The 18,577-nt window shown below is 51.3% G+C and overlaps 1 protein-coding gene across 1 annotated transcript in view; it reads left to right on the top strand.

The window, feature by feature from the left end:
* The first annotated feature begins 7,291 nt into the window (after positions 1 to 7,291).
* The window catches only part of Plekha6 (pleckstrin homology domain containing A6), a 46,758-nt gene continuing 35,472 nt past the window's right edge, over positions 7,292 to 18,577 (top strand). The window contains 1 exon segment of the mRNA XM_010645021.3: positions 7,292 to 7,475. Coding sequence (XP_010643323.1) covers positions 7,450 to 7,475 — 26 coding nt within the window. The 5' untranslated portion in view covers positions 7,292 to 7,449.

Here is an 18,577-nt window from a genome sequence, read left to right as displayed (position 1 = left end):
TGATTGTAAACAACTCATAATTAGCAATGCAGAGGGTGTTGAACACCAGTTCTTGTTTCTGGTGGTCCCACAATCTGGGGGGCTGGGGTGACGATGACTGTTAATTGCACGACAAGCATGATGTAAAGCATTTTACCTATATTTAGTCAGTAAATCCTTAAAACAAATCCTATAAGGTAGAAACTGCGAGGGCCAGGGATTTAGCTCAGTGGTTCCTCTGCCTGCCTCCCAAGCACAAGGACCCAAGTTTGATCCCCGGTACCAAAAAGAAAAAAGAAAAAGAAAAGAAAAAATAAAGTTCAGAAACTACTATTACCCCGCATTGCAGATGAAGAAACAGGCATAGATGGAATAAGTTGTCCAAAGTCCCACTGATAGTAAGGGACAGAACAGGAAGTGCCTTTAGGTGACCTGGCTCTCCCGCCATCCTGCCTCCTCCGTATCTGACGAGGGACCCAGCGGTGCTGTCCCAGGTCAGCTTGGATCTCAGCCACAACAGAAGTTCTTATTGGAAAAATTAAAGGGAAGAGGATCGGTCTTTGTTCTGAGATCTTGCAATGAGAGAAAAAAAAACAATGGACATTGAGACGAACCCACGTCTTCCTCCCAGCAGACTGAGAGGGTTCAATGGTGGCTCCCAAAGGTGGTCAGAACCTGGAGACATTTTTAGGAAGAAGGATGTGTGAGTCAGGCAGTGACTTTCTCCTTCTGCTTCAGTCTTTATCTCTGCCCTATCGCCATTCTTTCCTTTTCTTTCTGGTGGACCCCACTCTGCTGAGGTCACACTGCAGAAGCTTCCGCGGTGCTAGGCTCCCCTTGCTTCCTGCTCCCGTCTTGCCTTCCTCCCCCATCCTCTCCCCTGCTTCCCCTGTGTGCGTGGTGGGGGCTCAGAAGTCCTGGGCCCCAGGAAGCGCTGCTCTGTGAGGGTGTGTGGGAGGGTGCAGAGCCCAACTCCCCTGAGCCAGGAGGTGGGCTGTCTGTGAGGGGGAGCAGTAGCAGTAGGAGGGCCTGGAGGGGCCCAGGAGCTGTGCTATTTCTGTAACACGGCCACAGAGAAGGTCAAACTGGGCGCAGGGCTGGAATGCAGGGGGCCAGGCCATGGGGGGAGCTGTGGTTTCACCCTCTCTGGCAGCGTGGAGGGTGCTGAGATGTCCTTTGAGGAAGTAGGGCTCCCGGGAGCCAAGTGTGTGGTGTGGGGAGGGATCTGCCCTGGTGGCCACGGGGCTGTGGCTAGGAGGGGGAGGGAAGGGCACACAGGCCAAATGCCCACCGTGCCAAGTGGGAGAGGAATTCTAATTCGTGCTCTTCGCCATTAACACATTTAAAACCCAGGTCAGGCAAAGCACTGTGGGAGAGGAAAGAGAAAGCACTGGTGCAGAGAGGAAGAGGCTTGCTGAAACACACGTGTGTGAGTGTGTGCGGCGTCTGGAAATACACTGGAAGGGGCAAGTGCCCATGAGCGTCGTGGCTCAGCACCAGGTCCCTCGTAGGCACCGGCCCCTCCAAGGACCTGTGGAACACACAACTTTGTATCTGAGGTCTTTGAACTGAGAACCCCAAATTGTACAAGCCTCAGGGTCCAGCGAGCCTGGACCGCTGCCCACATCACGGGCTCCCACATGGCCCCTTCCCGTCCCTTGCACGCCCCTCACGGTTCCTCACACTCACTCGGCAGCTTCCACGCGCGGTGCCTTCTTGAGTGGCTCTTTATGGTTGGCAAATGGCCCTGCCCCATGCGGCCTCTGTCACAGAAGGACCCTGGTGGCTAAATCGAACTGCTGCTTGACCTCCAGCCACCCTGCCCTTGGTGTCTCCCTCTAGACCTTTTCTTCTTGGGCTGTGGGCCTCCCCAGCTGAGCCTTTAGGATGCGGAGAGGGATTCGGGTGAGAACTCATTTGGCCTTGGAGAGAGGCTTTCCTCAAAGACCCCGGAGCGCTCAGGCCCAGTGGCCTCCTCTGTCTCCTCGTTCACCTTGGGGGCAGTGTGAAGCCCTCTCTCATCTCCAGGGGACCAGCAGGGCAGGGTACAGCTGTGTAAGGCAGCGCAACTCTGCAACTTGGGATTCATGGTCTGTCCTGTGATCTTGCTCCTAGAATTAACTTTGCTTTTCAACTTCCAAGAAAGATAGCATATAGGAAAAAAAAAAAAGTCCACCTCTCATATCAGAGAACACTAGAGGCAGACTCCGTTCCATTGGAGATTCTCAGATATTGGTCATGACTCCTGCAGATAGTGGGGAGGGGTCTGTCTCAGCTGCTCACTTGCTCTTTTTAATTTTGGGGTTTTTTTTTTGTTTTTGTTTTGGTTTGGTTTTTCTTTTTGAGACAGTCTTGTTATGTAATAGTTCAGGCAGGTCTTGAACTCACTATTCCTCCACTCAAAATGCTCCTCCTGCTTCAACCTCCTGAGTGCTTGGGATTATAGGCATGCACCGTCTTCCCTGATGAGGTGGTTTTTAAAAGCATTACAAGCTAGAGCTAGAAATCTGTGGGCGCCATCTTGATGGAGGTCTTCTTTAGGAGTAATTGCCAAGCATCTGTCTTTATGTGACAAAGTGCTGAAGGGTTTTGTCATCTGAGGGCTTTTATAATCGAAATTTGGCCATTGTCTTCTGGGTGAACAGTTCAAAGCCAATGCGGGCAGATACGAATGAGTGAGGACTGGCTCCATTGAGCATTTGCTAAGTGCAAGCAACACCCTTACACTCTTCCCTGGTAAAATCTCATTTAATCGTGTGACAAGCCCATGAGATGGATCCTTATGTGCTCCCTTTTTGCAGCTGGGGAATGAAAGCACAGAGGTTGAGTTACCCAGAGTCCCTTAGGTAAGTGACTGGGGGAGTCAGGATTGGAACCTGGGCAGTCTGACTCCAGAACCAAAAATCTCAACTCATGCAGATCGAACTCAGTGAAAATAAACCCAAAGATTCCTGGCAGGGTGATGCATGAGAAGGGAATTTCAAGTTGCACAACTAACATCCAGGGGGGAAGAGAGCCCAGGCTGGAATCCCAGTCCTCTGGCTTCCTGACCAGTTAGCCCAAGACTGGGTTCTCTGACCTCCCAGGCTCCTCCTTTGGGACAGCAGGATGCAATCCTGTTGGAAGAGAGTGAGCAGAGACTTTCTTGGCATCGTGACTTGGAGAGGTGTTAATTCCCTTTTCCTTTCTGTGCCAGATGTCAGGTTTTCCTGGGGACACTGAGGAGTGATTTGGGATTCAAGGCTAATTCTTGTTTCTGGTGGAAAACGTCCAACCGGACCTCCAATACTCTGTCTTCAGGACAGGACTTCCTGCCTTGACCACTTCCTGCTCTCCCCTCTCCTGATGGTCTGGAACTGGACCAGGATGGGCTGGAGCGGGAGGAGTGTTTGGTTAGCGCAGCCTTTGGGCAGCTGTCACCCTCTGGTCCCTCTTTCTTCATCATCTTTTTTCTTTCTTTCTTTCCATTTGAAAACAAGGACATTTTCTTGCATAACTACAGTATAATTTAACAATTCTGGAAACTTAACATTGATGGAATTCTATTTTCTAATATACAGTCCATGTTTAAATTTCATCAGTTGTCCTAATAATGTGATTAGAATCCCATCCTGGATCAAGTCTCTGCTCTCCTTTAATCTGGAAGTTTCTCTTTGTTGTCCCTGTATTTTTTTTTTTTTTAATGCAGGAACCTCTTGATCTCTGGTACCTGAGAAATAAACAAATAAAATGCAAGACCCACTCTGGGGCTTTCCAATCTCTCTACCTCCCTCCCACTCCCCAGCCTCACCTCTGAGCAGAGCTGACACAAAAAGTAAGGAAGAGGTGTTGCCAAAAAACTCAGTAATCAAGATAGATAACATTTTAATGTAACACTTTAAAAATAGAAATAATGCAAGCATTTTTTGTTTGTTTTTTTGAGACAGGGTCTCACTATGTAATTGAGACTGACCTGGAACTCACTATGTAGCCCAGGCTGGTCTTGAACTCACAGTGATCCTCCTGCCTCAGCCTCCTGAGTGCTGGGACTACAGGCGTGCACCACCACGCCTGGCTCAAGCATTTCTTGAACAAAATTTCATCATTTTAGAACAAAGTTAGGATCAGTGGCAGTGCTAGTCCAAGCCATTGGACCTGAGGTGAAAGGGAAATTCCCTAATACTGGACCTTTAGTTTAAATATTTTTTGATGTTTCATGATATATATATATATATATATTTTTTTTCTACCATAAACAAAGTTCCATGCAGCTTTAACATCTGTGTATTTTAAATATTGATGTTTCATTCATCATATGTTGTTTTGGGGGGTCTGTTTTTGGTTTTTGTTTAATTTCTAGTTGTTTATTTATTTATTTTGGTACCAGGTATCAAACTCGGGCCCTTGCACTTGCGAGGCAGGTGGCAGAACCACTAAGCCAAATCCCCAGCACATGGTTTTCTGAGAAAAGGTCTCATATGTAGCCCAGAGTGGCCTTGAACTCACAGTTGCTGGTATTCCAGGTGTGCACCACCATTCCAGATATCATTTTTGTTTTTCACATTAATTTTACTTTTAAAATATTACCCCATTGGGGCTAGGGGTATGGCTTAGTGTAGATAGAACTTTGTACCCTGGATTCTTTCCTAGTTCCTGAAACCTAGGAGGGAGGGAGAGGAGGCTGCGGACAGAGAAGGAGGAGAGGAAGGGTGCAGAGGCCTCTGGCTGGGAGCTCTAATCTCTTCCAGCTGCCTCCACACCCACCGGACTCGCCCTGGGGGATGCTGTTTGGTTGGGTTTTCCGTCTTGGCATCCAGCTTGTGATCTAATTAGATCCTTGGATGGCCTCGGCTCCACTGTCTGGATGGGGCAGCGCTCCAGTAGCTGATCCTGCTCCCACCCTAGGTCTGCGGGGCTGCTGTCCCCTCTGTGCCCCTTGGCTGTCAGCCCGAGGCTGGGCAGTCACCCCGTGCTGGTCCACGGACCTCATGGCCCTGAGAACTGAGTTAAGGCCGAGGGACACGGCTGATGTTCAGCCTGCTGGGGACGGGTTCAGCCAGCAGCAAGGAGGAAAGAGCCCCAGGCTGCAGGTGAAAGACCTGGAGGTGGGTTATCTCGGCCACAGGCCTTAACCTCTTGCAGTTTAGGGTTTGTTTTGTTTTGCCAGATGAAAGTGATAATGCTCTTTTGCCTGCCTCATAAGACCGTACCAGAAGCAGAGGAGAAAATGGTGACAGTGTGTTGTGGACTGGAAAGGTTTTACTGGATATTCCCCTCCTGTCATAAACAAATAATCCTTTATTTCCATGAAGGCCATGTTTAGGTCTGCCACATTATCAGGTCCAAACCCATGAGAGAAGAGGCCCCTGTGCATCTCTGCCTGTCCAGCCCCCGCCAAACTACTCTGCAGTTTTATTTGTTGTTGTTAATGTCTCGACTCAAAGCTTTTCTTTATTGTAGCTGTACTGATCTATAATTAATATATGATAGATGGCATGTTTTGAAAAGTATATTTGGTGGAACTATTACCACGGTTAAGATAATGAATATACATTCGTAATCTCTCAAAATTTCTTCCTGCCTCTTGGTAATCCCTCCCCCCACCCTGTCTCCAGGCCACTACTGATCTGCTTTCTGTCACAGTGGGTGCAGATTTGTTTGCACGCTTTAGAGTAAGATGTGACAGAATCACACTGAACACACTTTTGCGGGGAGAGGTCTGGCTTTCACTCAGCATAATTATTTCAAGATTCTCCCGGTGTTGTTGCCTATATCAACAATTTATTTCTCTTCTTGCTGAGTAGTCTTGTGTTGTGTGAATGTACAACAGACGTTTTATTTATGGGTTCAGGAGCCTTTGGGTGGTTTGCAGTTTGGGGCTGTTACAAATAAAGGTGCCATGGACATTGGTCTTTGTTGGTATGTGGGCATGCCACTGGGTTTTCTCTGTGGGCTTTGCATTCTAAACCTCTGTTTTCCCTACTTCAAACCATTTTCCTGAGCAGGAACTCAGACACACTGTTTGCATTTCAGATGTGAAGACCTCAGCGTCTCTCCATCTTTAAGTCAGCGAGTCATTTCAGTAGCAGCCTTGCAGGAGCCATGTCAGTCAAGGGTGTAAGGAACTCTGACCCTTCACAGCTAGAACAAACCCCAGATCTCAGGTGTATTCCTGATGGCAGATGGGCCTGGTGGGAATGCAGTGCAGCCACTTTAAGAAACTGGGGCCAGCTAGCCCCCAGGCCACAGGGACAAGAGCCCAGGAGCCCGGGAGATAAGATAAGGGCCCCTGGCTCCTTTCAGCCAGGGTCCTGAGCCACAGTGGCTGGCTTCCTGATAGGCAAACAGGAACCAGTGGTGATAAGGAAAAGGTGCCAGCTACTAAAGCCAGGCTGGCCAGAATCACTCATCTGGGGCCTAGGAGAAGGGGATATGTGCAGAGAGAGCGCATTTGTGGTCTTTACATTTTAATCATAGTTGTGCTTATGGTTAAAAGTCTCAGTTTGGCTGTACTTTGGCTGCTTTGTATGTAGCAAGTCCATCACAAATACATGCTGGGTGAATTCCATGTGCTCTGGCTGATACAGTGGCTTAGAGACCACTGACTTCTTCCTCAAGGTAGGAAGACCCTGGCAAGGACTTCCGGTGACGAGCCTGGAGCTGCTCCTTTGCACATATCTGCATGGATTTGCATGTGTCCTACAGTTAGGCACTTTTAGGCTGGATTTAGCTTTCCCAAAATCAGCTGCCTATTTTTAAATGGATAAAGAGGAGATTTGTCTCTACTCATCCCTTTCCATCTGCACCCTTCCAAGAGGCCAAAATGATTGCTGCAACTTTAAAACGTAAGGAATACCTGCGGTTGCCCATTCACACAGGGGCAAGCAATTCCTTGCCTGGCTCTGTTTCTCTTCTTAGCTTCTATTACAGTTCATACTTCCTCTCCCCATGCCCCCGAGTAGGGCAGGGAGATGTCAAGGCAAAGACATCCTCAAGCTAAACAGCCAGGAGCTCAAATTGCCTAGAAGTCCCCTGGGATTCTGTCCCTGGACAGAGAAGTTCGAGGTGAATTTGTGGGTGTGAGGGTAGCCCTCCCTAATGCTTCTCGTCCCAGGGCTAGGGATGCTATGACTACCTTTGTCTGCTCGCCCTCCTCCAGGAATAAATAAAAATATCATCCCTCCCCCGGATCCTAGCTTCTCCATTGGCCCGCCAGGCAAATATTTCATAATGTGGGCTCATCCAGTTGGGCCTCAAGCCAGAGCCCAGCGCCTCAGGTTGCAAGTGCTCCAATCACGCAGGGGACCCTGGGAGGGGCTAACGGACTCTCCTTCTCCACATGGGAGACAGAGGAAGGGCTCAGGGGGATGGCACCAAGGTGGGAGTTGCCACTTTATTGGGGCCGGGCGAAGGGGACAGGGAGGTTCTGCAGCCAGCTTGAGTCAGTCCAGCGTGGAAGGGGTTAAGACCAGTGAGCGTGTGTGGCTGTTAATGATTGCTCCCCACCCAGGGACCTGGTGAGTATTAAACGGAACCTGTCCCCCGTTCCTGAGGGTGAGAGGAGACAGGGCTAGAGACAGCAGAGGGGGCAGGAGAAGCCACTCCGGTGAGTAGTTGGCTGGGGGGGCTGCTTCTTCGGAGCAGGTGAGGAAGCACCAGATAGGCTGGTTCCATCAGCTGCCCTGGGCTTTTGGGCTTTTGTCACAGCCATGTACAAATTGTCAGTAAGGGCCAGGTTTCAGGACCGTTCCTATATATTCGAAGGAGGTCTTCAGATTTAGCCCAAGAGATCCCTGAAGCCAGAGAGAACAAACCGGCATTGTCCGTCCTGTGAGGAGGCAGGAGACAGTGGCTCGTGTGACCACCATGCACGCACAGCTGGAGCCTGGCTCTTCCCTCTCCCTGAGCCATTGTCTCCAGAGGGGCTTGGGAGGCCCGGCAGACCAGACGGGGACAGTGTGCTCTTGCAGAGGGACCGAGTGTGACAGCCTGGCCGGCTGGGAAGAGTTGAAGGCAAACTCTTTGCTCATTAAGAAGACAAAGTTGTCGTTTGGGAGCAAAACTGCAATCTGAAAGAAAGAGGCCCAGCCTTCTGTGTGAGGTTTCTGTCGTCCCATCCCCTCGTTCCTTTTGTGTTCCTTGCTCCCCTCTTCACAGCGTTTGTGTTCTTTGACCCGGGCATCCTCTCGTGATGTGCGCGGCTTGTGCAGGGGGTGTGACTGTGTGGCAGGAGATAGAGGTACTGATTTCCCAGCTGATGGTGTGTGTGTCTGTGTGTGTCTGTGCTGTGTGTATATGTAAGTACGTGCGAGTACTCGCACATGCTCATGTGATTTTATTCCTTTTCAATGGCAATGATGGTCACTGGAGGGGAAATGTTGACTTTCACCCCCTTCGTGGCTTTGAGCCCTTTTGTTCCCCTGCCTCTGGGGAGGAGAAAGACTGGATGACGTAATGGTGATGTTAGGCCAGACCTGGGCAGGGCTCTAGCTGGGAGAGCCTGCTGGGGAGGAACAGGTGCTCCCTGTGCCAGGCTTGAAGGAGATTTGCTAGTCAGGGCAAAGCCAGCCCCTGGTGGCTCTTGCTGTAGTATTTCCGGGCTGAGCTGCGGATAGGCGAACAGGATAGGCAGACCGAAACCAGGTACGGTAAGGGGGAGGTGCCAGTCGCTAGAGAGAGCAGGGAAGAGCCGGAGGAGCCAAGTTTCTGGGCATCTGAGGCCTAGAAAAAGATGGAAGCGGAGCATAAAGGAATGGGCGTGCTTGTCCTGTGTGCCTCGCGTTGAGTCAGCCGCAAGTGTGACGACAGCCATCGTGTGCCCCCAGGGCTGTAGAGAAGAACTGCTATCCCCAAACAGGCTCAGCTTCACGGGGCTGCCACACGCTCCGGAGAGCCCTTCCCTGACTTCTTGCTCTGCTGTGAAGTTCGTAAGCAGTGAACGAGGAGCCTGGGTTGTTATTTTGCACCGGGCCCTGCAACTCCTGTAGCTGCTCCTAGGCCCAGACCCAGCCAGAAGTTGCAGCAGCAGGATGGGATCGTCACTCCGACAGGTGTAGACAGTCTTACCTGTTCCTGGGGCGTCACTCACTGAGGCTGGCTTCTGTCCCGCTGAGACCTGAACGGCAGCACGTTCCCTTCCTTTGCTCCGCTCCGCTCCTCTCCCGGGGTGCTGCGTTCCTCCTCATCGCTGCTCAGGTCCACTGCATGGTGGGCGGGGGCGGAGGAGGCAGCAGGGTCTGTCTGACTTGTGCCCTCCTCTGTCTCCCTCACCTGGGTGGTGGCCAGCAGGCTCTCCAGGCGGGACCCAAGCCTCTTCCCTCCCGAGCTCTCCTTCCCCTCCTCCACAAGCCTTGGTTCGCCACGGCACCTGCTTGGGAACAGATGGGTGACTCCAGGTCTGGGTGGTGCAGGGGCAGGGAGGCACGGGGAAAGGCGAAGCCTAAGCCCACTGCTGATCTTGATGGCATCTTTTTCATCTGGTCCCCCTCCAAACCAGTTTCTTGCCTACCGAACCAGCAGCCGTGCTGGAAGGCTCCCTTTCTCCTCCTTCCCTTCTGTGTCGGCGAGAGATTGGCCGGTCCTAGGAGGAAAATGTGTCTAAGCTGTCTCAGCCCTCACTGTCAGCTCTGCCCACAATTTGGAGATGCTCTGTAACCTTTTCCCAGAGGCCTGTGCCCAACAGGGCGGTTAGTGACAATACTTTCAAATCCTGGAGAGGAGTCTTAATGCATAGGATTTAAAAACCAGGGGCTGGGATTTAGCTCAGTGGTTCCACTGCCTGCCTCAAAAGCACAAGTTCCCAACTTTGATCTCTGGTACCAAAAAATTAAACAAACAAACAAACAAACAAACAAACCAGGGGACTATTCAAAATCATTTTGGTTGGACTTTGGCATGTACCGTTTGATTTTTAATTTTTAACTTTTTGTTGTTAGTGGTAGCAAGTTCTCCATCCATTTTGGTATGGCTTAGGAGTGCAAAGGACTTCTCATTTCCGGAGGACACTGAGCATGCATCACCTGCTGGAAGGTTAAACTGTTTGTCTCATAGAATCCAAGAATATTGCAATGGGAAGTTGGCTTAGAGAACTTCTAGATCAGCTCTGTCTAATAGAATGCTTTGCAATGAGCCCAGCACGGTGACACATACTTGTAATCCCAGCATTCAGGAGGCTAAGGCAAGAGGATCACTGTGAATTCGAGGCCAGCTGGGGCTAGATAGTAAAATGAAGGCCAGCCTGAACTGTATAGCTAAACTTTTTTTCAGGAAATAAACAAGCAAGCAAAAAGAATATTCTGGGGCTGGGGATTTAGCTCAGTGGTGCTGCCACCTACCTTGCAAGCTTGCAAGTTTGATCCCTGGTACAAAAAAAAAAAAAAAAAATTTTTTTTTTTTTTTACCGGGGCCCAAACTTGCAAGCTTGCAAGTTTAAACCCTGGTAAAAAAAAAAAAAAATTTTTTTTTTTTTTTACCGGGGCCCAAACTTGCAAGCTTGCAAGTTTAAACCCTGGTAAAAAAAAAAAAAAATTTTTTTTTTTTTTTACCGGGGCCCAAACTTGCAAGCTTGCAAGTTTAAACCCTGGTAAAAAAAAAAAAAAAAAGAATATTCCTCCATGATGGGATGTTTTACAACAGTTCTATCCAGCATGTAGCCACTAGTCCCTGTGGCCACTGAGTGTGAGTGTCACTGAAATGTGGCTAGCATGACTGAGGAACTAAAATTTAAAAAAAAAAATTTTTTTTTGGTACGGGGATTGAACTTGGGTCCTTGCACTTGTAAGGCAGGGGGCAGAACCACTGAGCTAAGTCCCCAGCCCCTAAAATGTTAACTTTTAATTAAAGCTTGGATGATTGAGTATGACTAATAGCCACTGCATTGGATATTGCAGGTTTGGTATTTATTAATGATTATAACATTGGCCGCTCACTGAGAAATGACTGTGTGCCAAGATTTCTCCCAGGTGTTTTAAAGATGTGATCTTAACCTTCCCAGAAACCCTGGAATTACCTCAAAAAGGTAACTTGGTCCTGGGCACCAGTGCTCCTACCTGAGACTGCTGGTCCCACCCCTTCCCTTAGGACGTTCCACGCACTTCTTATTCGCCATCCTGGACAGCTTTCCTGTTCTCCAGATCCCTTCTGTGTCACATTCTTCCTCTCTGGGATGCAGGACAGCTCACTAAGGACAGCCTCCCTCACAGGGAGGGGAGGCCCGATGGCTTTCCCAGACACGATCATTTTCTAGCTGGTTCCACAGGTAACCCTTCTTCTGGGGCTCCCTGTGAAGCCTCCCTACAGCAGACAGTGATCTGGGGAGATTCCTGTGCCCCCGGAGCCCTTGGCATGCTCCCCAAGTGCGCGGGAAGTTCCAGAGTCTTCAGAGTGGACAGAAAGGTGTTCAGAGGTTCCTAGCATCCCTCTGTGTCCTGGCTTGCCCTACGACTCCCAGGCTCAGATGGGAGACCAGCTGCTGCAGGTGATTTACTGCTTTTCTCTTCCCCAGACAAAGCCTCTGCTGTGTGGACTCTCACCAGAGTCTGACTTCCAGTAGGGGAGGGGAGGAGCATTACCATCCCTGGTGAGAAGGTTGAGGCTGAGCTCTAGCTCTCCTACCTCCAGAATGGGCCCTGCTCTGAAAACTGCTCCAGCAGAGAGATTCGGGTCTGTGCACAGGTGGGGTCCAGCACAGCCATGATGAAGGCCTGGGCAGTGGGCAGGATGTAGGCAGCTGGCCCCAGCCCTCCACACCCAGGCACTTGTTGTACTGTGTTTTTGGGGACTCCCACCCCACATCACACACAGTCTCCAGACCTGTAGTCCACGGGTGTTACTGGGAAGAAGGTTTGCTACTCCTATGGCCGAATTCTTGAAAGGGGCCATTTCCTGCTGAAGCCTGAAGCTTCCACTTTCCTGGAGGTGAAGGACTCAGGTCAGGTGAACTCAGGGAGATGGAACTTTGCCTTATTTCTCCTGTCACTGGTAGGGAGATAACACCCTCCCCACCACAGGCCTTCCTTGCGTCCCTCCCTCTCCCGGTGTAAGGACCAGACACTGCCTTCCTTTCTCCATTGTCTGATCTGGAGAGAAGTTTGTGTTGCCTACTGAACAGTGCAGCCCTTAGGACCATTGTTTTACTGCTCAAATGAGGAGCCACAGGCATAACAGCTTGACTGTCTCAAATTGCTGGATCAGAAACAAGAAGGCATTGGTAGCTTTTGAGGATGTGGAGGAAGAGCTATCAGCCCAGCTTCATTGCTCTCCAAATATTCGCTTTGTAGAATTCCTTCCCTTGAGTGGACTGGGTGGCTCCCTGCTCTCTGGGGGACGCCTGGACCAGATCTGCTGAGTTAGGAATGAGGAGATGGTTCCGGCAACCTCCTGTAGACCCAGAAGCAGACAGCTGGGCAGCCTCAGCCTGTGGAGGGCAGGGGCATGGGATTCAACTCAGACCTGGGGGAGGAGGCGTGATTTACTGACACCCTGCCTGTCACCCCTGGGACCCTTCCCTGCACTGTGGAGCTGGGCAAGGGAAGGCTGGAGCCTTGTTTTCTGTGCTTCTGTCTAGTTCAGTTACTCTGCGGCTCCCGAGGGAGGGGCGGGCAACGTGGATCTGGCTGAGGGCAGTGTCTCCCCTTAGAAGTGTGAGGAGGGCAGGCAGCTGGGCTCCCCTCAGTTCTCCGTGCTAGGCCACAGCACGGGGAGGGACCGTGCCTCCCTTCCTGCTGGTGACAGTCTTGGGTCGTCAGAGGATGACAGTTTGGGCCAACTGCAGAGGACTGTGTGTTCAGACAGTTAAAGTCCAGCCACCCCCTTGGGATTGGTATTCAATAATTTATCAGCCAGAAAGGATACTGGTCGGGGGTTCTGATGGCTCCTGTGACTCACACTTAACCCCTTTGTCTCAGGGTCCCAAGAGGTGTCAATGTCGTGGGCACTGGCAAAGAGACAGGACAAGACAGCTCTCTCCCAGCCAACAGGGAGGAATTGCGATGTTTTAATAAGTGGCATGGTTATGTCCTGGTCACCGTAGTTTGTCAGAAGACAAATGGAATTCCATTAACTAGAATAATCAGCTTGAAGATAAGATGACTCAGCAGGGAGCTCCCTGCACGCCGTACGAATCCTCTGTGTCACTCGTACTTGACACACCCTGTGTGCAGTCTCTCGGTTGGGCGGGAGACCAGGGCCCTGACTGAAGAGCACAGTGTCCTCCCACCCTTACCCTGTGCTGCGGGGCTTTCCATCTCCTACTGTAGCAACAGGAGACCATGGTGAGCTTGGCATGGTGGCACAGACCTGTAATCCCAGCCACTCGGCAGGTGAGGCCAGAGGTTTGCAAGTTCCTGGCCAGTCTGAGCAACTTGGCAACCCTGTGTCTAAATAAAATAAAATAAAAAGGCTTGCAGATGTAGCTCAGTGGTAGAGCACTTGCCTGGTGTGCTGGTTTCGTCCCCAGTAGAGAAAGAGAGGGGCAGAGGCAAAGATGGACAGACACACACACACACACAGAGCATGGAAACCCGGAAACCTAGGGCAGGTGTAGGGGAAGAGTACAGTGTGAGATGGGAGGGGCATGGGCTGGAGAGAGGGAAACCCAGGCCAGCTCCCCATGGTGGCCCCTCCACCTGTCCCCAGAGGTAGTGCCCCTTGCTGTCTGAGCTAGCCTTGAGCTGGGGTGGATGTCCCCTGGCATTCCACAGCAGATGAGCCAGGTGTGTTTGTCCCTTTGGGTCGGAGGTGGGGGCTGTGAGGATGGCACATAGCCCAGTGGGAGAAGGGGCAGCCCAGGTCTTGTTTCCTGGACACCCAGCCCCTTGGCTTGCATTTTAAGGTGTTCCCAACTTACCCGGGGGAGCACATCTTATTCCTGTGAGTTTGGAAGTAGCATCAAAGGAAGGGATGGGGCAAGGGCAGGGAAGAAAGGAGAGGAGGACCAGGCCAAGTGAGAGTGGCTGGCAGCTGGTCCCCGCACCTGGGGAACTGATGCTTTGATCTGCAGATTATTCAAAGAAGAGAGGCATTGTGTGTGTGTGTGTGTGTGTGTGTGTGTGTGTGTGTGTGCGCGCGCGTGCGTGCACACGCACATGTGCATGCATTCAATATTTAGAGGTGCTGCCCTGGCCCTAACCCCTTTGACCCCTTCTTTTTGTGGTTGTCATAGGTGGGAAAACAGAAGCTTCAGAGGGTAAATTTAGCTGGAGAAATGTATTTTCTCCCAGTGCTCTGGGAATGTGGCACATCAAGAGGTTGCAGATGTAAACCTAGCTAGGTTTTAATTGGGACAGAATGCCGGGACAGGTAAGTCTCCCTGGTACTAATGATGAGATCCAGAGGAGGAGGTGGGGAGCAGGAGGCTGCAGGACCCTTCCCTGAGCATGGACCATCTTGGCTTGAGGGGAGAAGTTGAGAAGTGGGAGGCGTGAGCTACCACCAGCCCCGCTTTCCACTCGCTCTGCAGTCCTCTCTCCACCTAGTGAGCCGTAATGCCAGGAGCCAGAGTGTCCTCAGGCTGGGGAAGCTGGCCAGGGCCTATTCTCTGTCAGCAGATTCTCGGGAGCTATGGAAATGAAGCACCTTGGCACAGGGCAGATAACCAGGAGGGGCCCAGAGGGTAGAAAGAGTGCAGAATATTTCTCTAGTTCAATATTTATCGCAGTGGGAGCCCTGGGCATCCAGCCTGAGGGTGCGTGTGCACAGTTATTGCCTGCAAAGGGTCAAGAAGACCCAGGCTGGTTTGGCTGCTTTTGAAGGTGTAGTGCCGGGTCCCCTGCGTGTAGATGGTGAGGACATCTTGAGCCGCAGAGAAGCCCTAGTGTGTTGAGAGAGGCCTGGGGAGTGGAGAAGCTCTGCCTCTTTTCTTGGTAATGGATTGGCCTTGACATTTCTGGAGTGCCTCTCCCAGCCCCCAGCCCCTGCCCCAAACACAGTCTCCTCTCTCACCTTGTATTTTCATATGGTCACCCCTGCACCTGGTATATTTCTTCACTTGTTTTTAGGCAGAGTGAGCATGGCCATTCTGTCTTGTGCATAAAATGCTGCATATTTTTTAAGTTTGCAGCCATTAGTTCGTGGAATTAAAAGGTACCTCATTTGCACATGAGAAAACTCAGGGCCAAAGGAGTGAGGTCACACTGCTAATTCATCCTGAATCTCGCCCTGGTCCTGCCAAGCCTGGTCCTGCCAAGTCCTCTCTGCACTGACGACTCTGCTGCCAGGGCCACCTTGCATGCCCAGATAAGTGACTGCTACTGGGTGACCTCAGAGCCTAAGGATGCTCCAGTCCGCACCACAAAATCTCCTGCATGAGTTTTTCCTTTTTCTTGGATAGAATTTGAGAGGTCTGCTTGGGTCAGAATTTATAACCATTTGTCTTTGAGCCTTTTGATAGCCCTGAAGGAAGGAAAATGAATGAGAAAAATGGGTCATCTATGCTGTTTGCCTTTATAATATTGTCCACCTGGTAAGTTCTCCCTGCCACCTAACCTAGGATGAAAATCTGCGTGCGGTGTAGTGGTGAAGGAAAGAACCCTAGCCAGACAGGCAGTCGAGTGTTGACTTAACCCCGAGGATTTCAGAGCTCTCTGTGGGCAGGGGAAGCCGGTGAGCTTCATTCTTCCTACTCCCTGGTGCTGTCTGCTCTGGGCATAAGAGAAGTAATTTAACTTGCAACTTAAGCAAAGACTGTGGGAGGCCCCTGAGCTCAGCCTGAAGAGAAGGGGGATATTTTTGCTTCCTAGAGGAAGAAAACTCATTTTCCCACTGAACCCTGCCCACTCCTACTCCCATGCAGATGAGCTTAATTTTCTTCCCCTCCTAATGAAGATGGATCAAAGCCAAGCTACATATTCCTGGGGGAGCCAAGCAGGGAAGCCAGATGAGGGGCAGGGGGCAGAAACAGAGCTTGGCTCATGGAAAGGAAGTAATTAATTTTATGAGAGAGCTAAGATAGGAAAGCTCTTGATAATAGAATATCAAACTCTAGATGCTAAAAATTAAATCAGAGCATGGAGAATTTCTTTTATTCACGCATTCACCCATGCAACAAATATTTATCGAGCACCTACTATGCACAGGCAGGGGGGCCCGCGGTCTATAACCAGAGCAGGGCACTAAAGACGGGGGGGAGAGCGCTGTCCGAAAATTGAGGCTTCCGATCACCAGCTAAATCACTTGCGAGAGTCCTACTAAATGGCTGAATATATTGACCTTTAGGATTTAGGATGAGCTGTTTAAATGGAAGCAGCTGTTGGCCCCAGTTACCGCCCATCAGCCTCTCCCTTTGTGGGTTAAATAATATTGTCCACTCTTCCGTTCACTGAGTGCATTGTTCCCTGACCAAGTTCTGCCCTCGATTCAGAAAATTAGATTAGCCCCTCCCTTTCGGTGTCTGTTGTGATATCACAGAATTACCATGGCCACAGACCGTGATGTCGGCGGCTTGCCTGATGCTGCTAAAAAGAACCACATTGGTCAGAAAGGGATCTGTCATGTGAAGACAAAATGTAATAAAATAGAAAGCCAGAGGAACTGAAATTTGATATTAAAAACAAAAAGAACATCTTGTCAGTGTAAGGTAACAGTGGGCCTTGCAGCCTCCTTTGCTAGAACCCTTTGCAAATCACCGAGCACTTATGAGGGCTGATTAGAGAGCAGGCTTTGCACAGAGGCAGCGGAATGGACAGGTGACCTTCAGAAGGCCTTGCATTCAAGGATGCGGAGGACAGACACTAAGGAGCAGAGAGATTTGGCTGGCTTTGGGCCCTGGAGAATTTAGGGGAATTAACATCCATGCAGACTTCGTGCTCCTGAGCAGATCCGACAGTCACCAGCTGGAATTTATCATCTTGCATCTGGAAGATCTGCAGCCATAAACACACAGTGACCCTCTCTCAAGCCCCGCTCCTTTCCTTCCATTTCACCCAAGCAGGAGAGCCTGGTCTTGGCCATCAGCTCTGATGCTACAACATCCACGCCCATCCAGGCTCTGCCTCCGCGGCATCCGGCTCTCTACCAGCGGGACCACAGCGCTCAAAGGGCAAGCGAGCCGCTGCCGGGTCTGAGGGGTGGGCGGCAGGGGGCCGATCGATCGCCAAGCTACTTCATGCATTATGCTCCCGTCCACACGGAGGCTGGGGGCCTCGGAGACAAGGAAGGAGACTTCCTTAATTAATCTCGTCTTGGGAGCAGCAGCAAAAGCAGCACACGAACTTGGAGCTTCCTTTTAACCCTTGTGCCCACGGGCTCCACAGGGTCTCTGAAAAGCAAGTTGGCTCTGTGTTCCCGAGCCCGTGTCTGGGTTGGCAGCCGGGGAGGCAGGAGCACCGTCTCCCTGCAGGTCGGGCTGGCATGAGCTCCCGCCGTGCAGATGGGAATGCAGCCCCGCGCTCCTCCACCCACCCAGCTCCTCCGTGTCCTTAGCTCAGTGAGGTCAGACTACCTGGAAGTGGCACACCTGCTCTGTGCACGCCGTTCTCTCCCTTTCTGCATTTTCTCCTTGGGAGTCAGAACCAGAAGGATGCTCTCCCCTCCTTGCTTATTCCGCCTCCAGCCTTCTGACCGGGTAGCATTCTAGCTGAAAGCCCGGAAGCCACAGGCCCAGTAGGGCACCCGGTGACCCCTACCAGCACCCAGCAAGGGCCCCCTCCCTGTGCTCCAGTGCCAGAGCCAGGGAGAGGAGGCAGCCAGCAGAGTGTCCTTGCCACCGCTCGCCTGCATCTCTGCCACAGCATTTAGGGTTGGACCGGAGGACTTACTGCTCAGAGGGATGGTAGCAGCCCGGTGGCTGGTGAGTCCACCGAGACTGCCGAACTGGGCACCGAGCTGCCAAAAAGATGTTGAAGTTTCGGGCTGATCGACGGGTCAGGTAGGGATTCCTTGCATAGACCGGAAAATGGAGCAGCCGGAGCTGGCCCTCATCCTGCTCAGATCTGGGGGCTTTTCGGTGAGGGGTCTGCCGGAGCTGACCTGGGAGGCGAGTGTAGTTAGGTCAATGGCTGCTGCATTGCAGTGCCTGGGAAGGAGAAGCTATTTTGAAATTGGTAGCTCCGGGAGAGAGGGAGGACGTCATTTGTAGGGGTTGCTGGGTAGGAGGCTCTAGGGCAGGGAGTAGGCTTGCGACGGCTGCCGGCATGGTGTGCATGGCTTTCTGTGTGTACCCATGTCTGCAGGGGGCTCCGAGCAGTGCAGAGGGGTCTGCAGGGGCAGAGCAGGGTGGGAGGGGGACGCGAGTTCCAAGCCAGCAGGCAAAAGCAGAGAGCATGGCACCTCGTAGACTGTAGTTGTAGCAAACTACCTGTCCCCCAGGCCTCTAGGGGAGCAGAGCCAGAGACAAGGGTAACGCAAAACAAATACCCTTCCTCGATCCTCTGATTAAATTAGAAGAGCATCCTTATTGGGAGGGGTGGGACTGTCCTCTGGGAAGTGGGGAGTGGATTATCAGTATGCTGGAGTTAACTCAGGCCTGGCGGACCCTGATCAGATTTCTGATCCTGGCTGCCAAGCCCAGGCTGTAGCCACTGCCTGCTCTGTTTCTGTCCCCTATGTCTTTGGATTAAATCAGCAGGACTGGTTTGGAAGCAGGAAAAAAAAAAAAAAAAAAAAAAAAAAAAAAAACCCTTTA

The sequence above is a fragment of the Fukomys damarensis genome, unplaced genomic scaffold (assembly GCF_012274545.1).
Source record: "Fukomys damarensis isolate Sample0158 unplaced genomic scaffold, DMR_v1.0_HiC HiC_scaffold_11, whole genome shotgun sequence".
Classification (NCBI taxonomy): domain Eukaryota; kingdom Metazoa; phylum Chordata; class Mammalia; order Rodentia; family Bathyergidae; genus Fukomys; species Fukomys damarensis.
Note: the sequence above shows the minus strand (reverse complement) of the source record. Positions and strands in the feature narration are given on the sequence as shown.